At 39.3% G+C, this 9541-nt stretch overlaps 1 protein-coding gene across 2 annotated transcripts in view; it reads left to right on the top strand.

The window, feature by feature from the left end:
• The first annotated feature begins 1340 nt into the window (after positions 1 to 1340).
• ANKS6 (ankyrin repeat and sterile alpha motif domain containing 6) overlaps positions 1341 to 9541 on the top strand; it is a 31101-nt gene continuing 22900 nt past the window's right edge. Inside the window, exons 1-4 of one of the 2 annotated variants that reach the window (XM_010708639.3) lie at positions 1341 to 1574; positions 2959 to 3003; positions 6235 to 6439; positions 8463 to 8569. In XM_010708639.3, the coding sequence (XP_010706941.1) occupies positions 1526 to 1574; positions 2959 to 3003; positions 6235 to 6439; positions 8463 to 8569 (406 nt within the window). In that variant the 5' untranslated portion in view covers positions 1341 to 1525. The remainder of the gene's footprint in view (positions 1575 to 2958; positions 3004 to 6234; positions 6440 to 8462; positions 8570 to 9541) is intronic. The other variant, XM_010708640.3, reaches the window with a different exon arrangement.

Raw genomic sequence — 9541 nt, 5'->3', positions numbered from 1 at the left:
AAAACAACCTTGAAAATTCAAAGATGGAGGAATTTAAATAGCAAACAAGATATTGTGTTTAGTGGTGAAGTTTAGATCTCGAGTGATTTAGAAGAGTCACTACATTTCTGATGCTGAGGGAGGGGAATATTTAAATAATTTCAGGAGTTTGTAAAATTTGTAAGCAACCTTCTCCCAAACATGAATATGCCTGTATGTACACACAGAGTATGGTAACGCACATATAAACTAGATGAGAAGAACTTTATTTCAATGCAAACCTCAAGTAAAATGGCATTCAGAAATGTTGCTTTTATGGTGGTTTTAATTCTGCATTATAATGCACATATTATGCACTGAATGAGATAAATGAACTGATAAAGAAGCAGTCTGTGACTGTGCTGTTAATGAATATGTGATGGTATCTTTAGTCAAGAGAATTGAAGGATATAAAACAACCTTGTTACTAGATGATCTGAAGGCTAAGGAAGATGGGAGCAAACTTTTGACTGCAACATTTTTTATCCAAACTTCAACATTATGTTTAGTACCGCACAATGAACCAGAAGGACAGAACAGTATATTATTTGTTGTTAGTAGTTATTTTCTTTTTGAATTACTAAGTAAATTTGTATTCTGTTGACAGGATATTTTTCTGTTATTCTGTATTATTGTTACTATTCCTCCAGTTTCCTAGGTTTTTCTTTTTTATTAAAGGTAAAGGCTGAGCCTATTTGTTGTCAGCTGTCAATTTGAAATGTTACAAATGTTTTACACTAATTTTGCTAAAATATTGTGTATTTACTCATTTTACTTCTCCAGAAGTTTGTTTATGCTGATAGCCAAAGAGGATTTGTAAAAGCTGTGAGGCAGGATAGGCTTCTGGTTTTCTAACACTAGAGTTTTTGCAGTGAAATCTAAGGATAGGACTGACCCTAAGAAACCTTTTCTAGGTACTTCCACTCATTCAGCCATAGTGGTAGAAAGCTTCAGGGTGTGTTAGTCCACTTTAAGCTCTCTACAGCTTGTGATATCCAGAGAGGCTTATTTAAATCTTAGCTAATTATTTATCTGTTACAGTGCAGGGTAGATAACCCACAATCCCAGTCACCTACTTAAAGCTTGTTAATTTTTACTTAAATTGATTCCTGCAGGTCAAGCTTTCCTTGTGCTTTAAGAAGGAAGGACAGAAATCTGACACTTCCTTCTGCTTCAGCGAAGGTTTGAACTCAGTCAGATGCTGACTTCTAGGTTAAGTTTGGAGCAAGAACTTTCACACAGCCAGGCTACCAGGCAGTACTGGCTGACTGCTGACATTTGCTCTTGACCAGCCTTTGAGAAAGAGACCTTAATTGGTTACTTTACACAGAATCAGGCATCTGTGGGATTTGCTAGTAAAGTACCCTCTGTCTTGCCTGTGATCTTGCATGTAAGTTCTGTGCATGCACAGTTAGCTTGATGAGTCTTGAAGGTCTTCTGTAATCATTCAACTTAAAGGATGGAGAAGGTGTGCTTAAGCTAGAAGAATGGACTTGCATTAAAGCAGATGAGTGTTACTGCTACCTCAGCTGAGGGGAAGTTTCCATCAGCAGAAGGTTAGTAACTAATTGCAATGGAGAGGAGATTAAAAATATTAAATGTCTGAATAAATTTCCACAGTGATGTTTGAGTATGGCTTTAATCTACTCTAGCACTGCAGTCTGGCATATCCTTTGAAAGGCAACAAAAAAGGAACTTGTCTTCTGGGCCACTACCATACACAGGATGAATTGCATCCCAAATGAAAGTACCTCTCTTCTCTGGGGTGTTTTCAGTAACAAAATCAGTACTGCCCCTGCAGGCCTGGGTGTTGCCTGTGTACAGCCCCTGTCCTTGCTTCAGCTTACACAGGCGGTAGTCCTTCCTTCTGGCACCTCCTTGTGGTCCCCTGCTCCCTTAAGCTGCCTCTCTTCCAGACTTCGTGCATGCCAAGTACAAAGTCCTTTTCTCAACTAATCTTTTGAAATGTTTTCTAACAGTGAGCTTACGTATGGTTCCTTCTGTTAGCAGTTTCTTAATCGGAAGAAAACATAGAACCCACACAGTTTCTTCTGTTATTTCAGACTTTCCAGCAATTGCCTTTGTTCAGCATTTTCGAGTTACTTTTTTAGTCAAGCTATGAATGTTAACCTTTTCTGAATCAGTCCTGGGAGACCTCTCAACATCTTGTTTTCTTTAAAGTCTTCTTGGCCCATTGGCTCTAGTGTCAGTAATGCTTTGGAAGACAGAAGGAAATTTATTTTTCTGGTTTGAGTGGAAAGTGCAAAATATGTCACTATTTTTCCTTCATCTGATGCAGAATCAATGGTTTCAAAACACTGGGAAGGCATACAAAAGGAAACATTCTTCACTCAAAGTATTAAAACTGTAATAATTATAGTAGTTTTTTAGGTCATGATGATCTAGGAGTGATGGATTTCTATTAATGTGCAAATAGCATTTGATCATCACTATTATTTTTGTGACCTTCACAAGCTAACCTGTCAGTACTTGAAACAAAGTGAAAAAATGGATCATCTTACAGAACTCTTTTTGAATAACTTCCCAAAACAATCCTCTAGTATTTGAGTGTTTAGTGTTGTACAGAGGGTCTCACCTGACCACAGAAGCATACTGTGATTCTTTAACTGATACTTCTTCTAGGAAGGAAATACAGAAATTTCCTAATACAATTTCCTCATGGCAAAAAGCCAGTACCAGTGCTATGGTACTACAGTGTTTAGCCTACAGGTTTACAGTGTATACCATACAGGTAAGTCATTCTTACTGAAGGGAATAAAAGTTATCTGTGCATTCTTTGTTCTTATAAAATGTATATGCAGATATTCATTTAATAGTATAATTGTGCAGAATTCATTTTTTTTTAAGTTTTTGCTGTAAATTTTTACAAGAAATTTTTGCATTTTAAATATTGTTCATAGAAGTATTTATGCTTTTCAGATACAGAGAAGAGGCAACCTGACGTCTTTCATGCTTTGAAATTGGGTAAGCTGGCAGGATTTTTCTGCTGCCTGGTTCCTGTAACCACTCAGCATGCTTGTTTGCTAACATGGGAAACTGAAATGTGTTCTATTTTCATGACTGCTTTCTTCCTTTTCATTTTTAAAAATACATTTATTTCTGTGGTTTGAATATTTTTCTTCCCATTCCAACATGAGAAAATATTGGAATATTTTCTGGTCATGCCCTTCATGCCACAGTGGTGTGATTTAGTGTTTTCCAAGACTGTGCCATTTTAACATGACATTTTTTTCTTGTATACGTTAAGTACAAAAAACAGATTTGCTAATTTTTTGCAAAAAGCATGCTGGCCTCTACTCCATATGAGCATTGTAATTGCTATTAAAAGTTACTTCAAGAAAGAAGTGCTTCAGATCTTGTCTGTTCTCTCATGACGAAGAGTGACTTTCATGAGCCTGATTAATCTATTTTGTGGGAAACAGAAAAAGCCAGAGCTATCCTATTGATTTAAATTTGATCCAGACTGTGATGGGTTGCACTCCTGGTGACTGGCTAACTGCTTTCTAGTTACCTATTTATCTGCTCAAATATGGGAAGAATATTAAATCTTAGAAAATTAAATCTTACATCCAATGACAACATGAGAAGAGTCCCATGAGACCTGTGATAATCTCAGGAGAGATTTCCTCCTTTTCCTGTCATCCTTTCCTTACTTGGGCTAAGATGCCCCAGGAGTGGGGCTAATACAGTCCTGGTATGCACTGGGCTTAGTAAGCCTGTCTGGAGCTGTATACAATCTGTGGCATAGAAAATCTGATCTGGTGGCCTTCTAAGATGGAGTGACAGCATTGGTGGACAAAGGGAAGACAACTGATGTCATTTACCTGGACCTGAACAAGGCCTTTGACATAGTCCCCCACCACATCCTTATCTCCAAATTTGATGGGTGGACCACTTGATGAAATTGATTGAAAGGCCGCAGACAGAGCGTGATTAATTATCTTGTGTCCAGGTGGAGGCCGGTAACGAGCGGTGTCCCCCAGGGGTCTGTCTTGGGACTGGTGCTCTTTAACATCTTTATCAATGACATCAATGATGAAATTGAGTGCAGCCATGCATCAGCTTGCTGATGACATCAAGCTGAGTGGTGCAGTTGACAGAGTGGAAGGAAGGGATGCCATCCAGAGGGACCTCAACAGACTTGAAAGGTGGGCCTGAATGAACCTAGTGAGGTTCAACACAGCAAAGTGCAAGGGTTTGCACTTGGGCCGGGGGAATCTCAGGTATATATACAGACTGGAAGGAGTGGTCCTTGAGAGCAGTCCTGCAGAGAAGGACCTGGTTGTCCTGATGGATGAAAAACTTAACATAAGCCAGCAATGTGCTCTTGCAGCTCAGAAAGCAAATGGTATCCTGGGCTCCACCAGAAGAGGGATGGCCAGCAGGGACAGGGAGGTGATTGTCCCTCTCTACTGTGCCCTCATGAGGCCCCACTTGAAGTACTGTCTCCAGGTGTGGAGCCCGCAGTACAAGGAAGACAAGGAGCTGTTGGAGAGGGTGCAAAGGAGGGCCACAAAGATGATCAGAGGGCTGCAGCACTTCTAAGAAGACAGGCTGAGGGAGCTGGGCTTGTTCAGCTGGAGAGAAGAAGGCTGTGGGGTGACTTAATTGCAATCTTTCAGTACCTAAAGGGAGCCTATAAACAAGAGGGGAGTCAACTCTTTGAAAGAGTAGATAAGGTGTAATGGTTTTAAGGTGAAGGAGGGAAGATTTAGGTTGGATGTCAGGGGGAAGTTCTTTAATATGAAAGTGGTAAGGTGCTGGAACAGGCTGCCCGGAGAGGTTGTGGATGCCCCGTCCCTGGAGGTGTTCAAGGCCAGGTTGGATGGGGCCCTAGACAGCCTTGTTTAGTATGAAAAATGAAGGTTGGTGACTCTGCCTGTGGTGGGAGGGGTTGGAGATTCAAGATCCTTGAGGTTCCTTCTGTGATTCTGTCATCCATAGAGCACTGAAGGCTGTTTGTACTCCTGCTGACTGTGGTACATGCATGTAGAATTAGTAGGCTTCAGCACAGCCTCGAGTCAGTCAGATTTCAATTCACCTACTTTTCTCATACTTGTGAAACCTTTAGTTTGAGGTTTGAAAATGTTATTGCTGGGTGAGAAGTAGTTTTAGGGGAGCCAAAGCCAAATGAATATTAATCAGTGCATAGCTGTTGTTTTTATTTGTTTGTCTGTTTGTTTGTTTTCTAAAATACTTCGTTATAAAAAAAGCTTTGCTGTGGTAAGAAGTGACAGGACCCCAGAGTTCAATTCTGGAGTTTCTGTGGGTTCCAGGTTTCTGTTTAACAAAGTCTGTTTCTTTTTGCCTCTATTCCTGCAATAGTACATAGACAATCAGAGATCTTTTTTTATTCTTAGCTTCTTCCATACTTTTGTCTGCCATACAACATCAAAAAAAGTAAGGGAGCTGGGTGAATTTAAACTCTCTTCAGAAGATGCCCCTGACTAACCTCATACATTTTTTAAGAATTCCTTTTCCTCTCTTTATTATGATTTAGACAAAAAAATACTACCCATACTTTGCATAGTTTTTTGTAATCTTGGTGACTACCAGCCTCTTTTATGTGGAAATGTGAACATTAGGTTTGCTTTTAAAAAAGATGACAGGAATAATGCATTACTCTTGACGAAGGAGTAGGGAAGATTGGAGATTTAATTTAAATATCATAACCAGAGTTTAAAAAAAAAGGACTCCTTTCTGAGTAGAAGAAAGTTGAGCACTGTAATGGACTCTTTCCCTAAGAGACTGTGGCTTTTCATTGGCAGTGGTTTTTAGAAAGAGAGAACCACCTTTGTGGAAGGTGTTATGGGTCAGTATGACACTGGATGTTGTTCTTCCTATTTAAGTAAAGGTTAACCTTCAACACCTTTCAGAATGTCTTTGTACTTTTCGATTCTAGAATTGTGGCTTTCTGTGATTTCTGTCTATGGAAATAGGGATCTTAGTCCTGCTGAACGACTGTGTCTCAGCATCACTGCTGTTTCCTGTACATCATCTTAGGACAATTTTATGGAAAATTTACCTACCCCACATGAGATATTCTGTTGTTTGTACAGCCTTTATGGCTTAGTTATGTAAGCCATTTCCAGTTAATGTAGGCCAATATCAACAAATCTAAATATGTATTAATTCACTGTCTGAGAAGTTATCTAGTGCTGATGTGTAAATTATTTTTTTATCATTGTTTTGCAGGCAACTTTCAGCTGGTTAAGGAGATAGTTGATGAAGACTCAAGTCAAGTCAATGTTACCAATGTTGATGGCGCATCTCCATTAATGATTGCAGCTGTAGCGGGACAGCTGCCCCTTGTCCAGCTCCTTGTTGAGAAAAATGCTGATGTTGACAAACAGGATAATGTTCATGGTTGGACAGCACTAATGCAGGCCACATACCATGGGTAAGTTAAGTGCTGTTAGGGTCTAACAGAAATTTCCATCTTCTTAGAAAGCCTACACCAAACTCAAGGCAGTCACCGTTGCTTGTGCCATTTTCTGGTCCAAAATCCAATCTTACAATTCCCCTCTTCAGAAGTTTTCATTAACTTTTCCAAAATGTGTTTACCAGAAAACTTGTTTTCTCTAAGACTGTTTTATAAAGGTCAGAAGTTAGGATGGGTACTTCACATGTAATCTTGGTCCTACAGTTGGCAATATTTAAATGCAGGAGGCTCCTGTATTCAGGTACTCCTCTTGTTTGTGAAAACAAGGACTGGAAATCCTTATAGTCAAAATAATCTTTGCTATCCCTTGTTAGAGGCAGCAATAGTTGGTGGGGTCATATCTGCAAGCAAGGTCTATGTGAGCCAAGATCTCTGAAGGATCGAGTTACTCTGTGTCAACGGTTTACGGGCTGGTTCGGCCCGGTTCCGTGACTAGAAGGGCGGAGGGATCCGCGGATCCGCGCCCCCGGAAAAAAAAAGAAAATAAGGGACCCCGAAATAATTGAAAACAGTGGCAACAATCTGAGGTAAAACAAAGTAATTTACTAAATATGGTATCAACAGAATTTTATAAGGAGAGAGAATGTGAAATTGATGGTGGATCGGCCTTACCACAACGCTGAGATGAGAAGCGCAGACAGAGAAGCGCAGGCGAGAAGCGCAAGCGAAGCAGCGCAGGCAGAGAAGCGCAAGCGAAGCAGCGCAGGCAAAGAAGAGAGCATCAGGTGACCTTGCCGGGAGTTATATCTCCTCGCTGACCGCAAAGCCCCCTGGGGAAACGTAGCTGCTCTTCTCCTCTGGACAGGCACCCGGAACTTGAGCATCAGCAGTCAAACCCCCAGTGCATTGCATGATGTTATGATGTGGAATACCGATAATGAAAAATCATGAAACCATGACACTCTGTGTGCTCTGAAGGTGCAGAATGGGAAAGCAGGATGAAGAATACATTTTTAAGGAGTAGAAGAAAAGTAAGGGAAGAATGCTGAGGAGCTGCATTGAGAATATGCAGAAGTTTTGTTAGAAGACAAGAAGAACAATTGTTCATTTTAGGTTGATTTTGTTTGGTGCTTCTTCAGATAGAAGCACCAAATAATGAAGTGGAGATGCTGAGATCTGTTTGTCAGCTTCTGTGGTAGAGTTGGTGGTCAACTATTGCTGCTTAAGAACATTTGTTCTTTTGAGTTGGTTATGTGTGACAGTTTGTTTTTATACAAGATCAGTCTCGAAGAATTTTGTATTGAATATATTTTCCATAACTTTGCAGTCTGCTGACTTATTTTGTAGGCTGTAGTACAGTATTGGTTTTAATTTGCAAGGCAAGTCCTGCTTACTTTTTCAGGAATATGAGAAAGGAGAGGGATTGATTGGGATTGGTTGGTGAGTGCTGTTATGCAACTTGCTTTTATGAGCTTTTGCTAGAAAGTGTTTGTGTTATCACTTATTGCTGATCTTTTTGTGCATTCTAGACACTTCAAGGAAATATCTATCTCTAAGTGAAGACTGTCTGGAGTTCAAAATTATTTTTAGTCACTTTGGCTTTTATTATATGCAATTTTGTACCTGTTATGAGTATGAAGTTGTTTTTATTTATTGATGATGTTGTATAGTGATTTCTGGACTGACCTTTGTATTTCCACCTGCTTTTTGCCCAAAATTTCATTGGGAAATTGGCAACAAGTTTCAGGATCATTTCCAAAGAGCATCTTAAGAAACTATTTAAATTAGTTTTTTAAAGCAGACTTTCTGCATGCCAATTAGTGCAGTTTGTAGTAAGTAAAAAGTGTGTGACAAAGGAATCATGGGAGCTCTTGACTAAATTGGGGACAGATTTTATACTTGGTTAGCTGTTGCAAAGGTAAAATTGATCTGTAATTGAGGAGAAATTGTGTAAAAGGATAGAAATGAAGCACTGGTCTTCTGTCTTTATCTCTTTCTCTCATATAAGCAATGCATTTTTTTTTTTTTCTCTGCCTTGAAGAAACAAAGAAGTTGTAAAGTATTTGTTAAACCAAGGAGCTGATGTCAATCTTCGAGCCAAAAATGGATACACTGCTTTTGACTTGATAATGCTGCTGAATGACCCAGGTATGCTATTTCAGAGGGCACCAAGGAAGCATTTGTAATTGCAACATAAACAGATAAACTCTTAAATTCTGAAAGTTACACTGAGGTTCCTACAGATGATTGGCTGAGGTCCATGCTTTACTGGACCAAGTAAGGATACCATCTGAAAAATATTTTTCCTGAATTAATTGTTCAGATGGATAAATAACCATATAGGCTAATTGAGTTTATTCCTCTTGTTTTTGTTTTTGAAGGTGCTCCAAAATGTGATGTTTTTGTCATCAGATCCTGTTCAGTGTTATTTAATTGTTGCAGCTCGTCTGTTCTGTAGTGTCTTTAGCACTGAACTAGGAACTGGAGCTAGAAGTTTCCACTGAGTAAGCAGCAGTGTAGGGTCGGGACAAAGACAGTGCAGTCATAGAATCACAAGGTTGGAAAGGACCTACAAGATTATCTAGTCCAACCGTTCTCCCATTACCGTTACCACAAAGTACTAATCAATTTCACCGTTGCAGAAAAAGGAACAACAAATCTCAACAGCAATTCACCAGTTCACATACCTGAGTCTATTTGGAAAAATGTAGGTTGGCAAGCATCACTTCCACATACAAAACTAAGAAAAGTCACATGCTAGTCTTCAAATTGTTAGCTACAGGAGTGGTTGAGGAAAAGTCAGCATGCTTTGGAGAGACCTCAATTAGATTTTATTGCAGTTTGTTTAGCCCAGCTAATTTGGGACTTCATTGTTGATCTTACCTGGTACCTAAATTGCTTTCTCCAAATTTGAAAAGCCATAGTGCTAATGGAATTAGTGTGTTTTCTCTGTGTTTACTCAAGATGGTGTTTTTGGTCACTAGCATGTATCTTTGCTTTGTCTAAAGTTGATAACTAATAGTATGAAATTTTAGAAAATGAATACAGTGAATATATTTTTTAAATAATTAACTTCCTGTAGGACCAAATAGTTCATCTTGTTGCCTTTCAGAAAGAGGA

Source organism: Meleagris gallopavo, chromosome 3, assembly GCF_000146605.3.
Source record: "Meleagris gallopavo isolate NT-WF06-2002-E0010 breed Aviagen turkey brand Nicholas breeding stock chromosome 3, Turkey_5.1, whole genome shotgun sequence".
Classification (NCBI taxonomy): Eukaryota; Metazoa; Chordata; class Aves; order Galliformes; family Phasianidae; genus Meleagris; species Meleagris gallopavo.
Note: the sequence above shows the minus strand (reverse complement) of the source record. Positions and strands in the feature narration are given on the sequence as shown.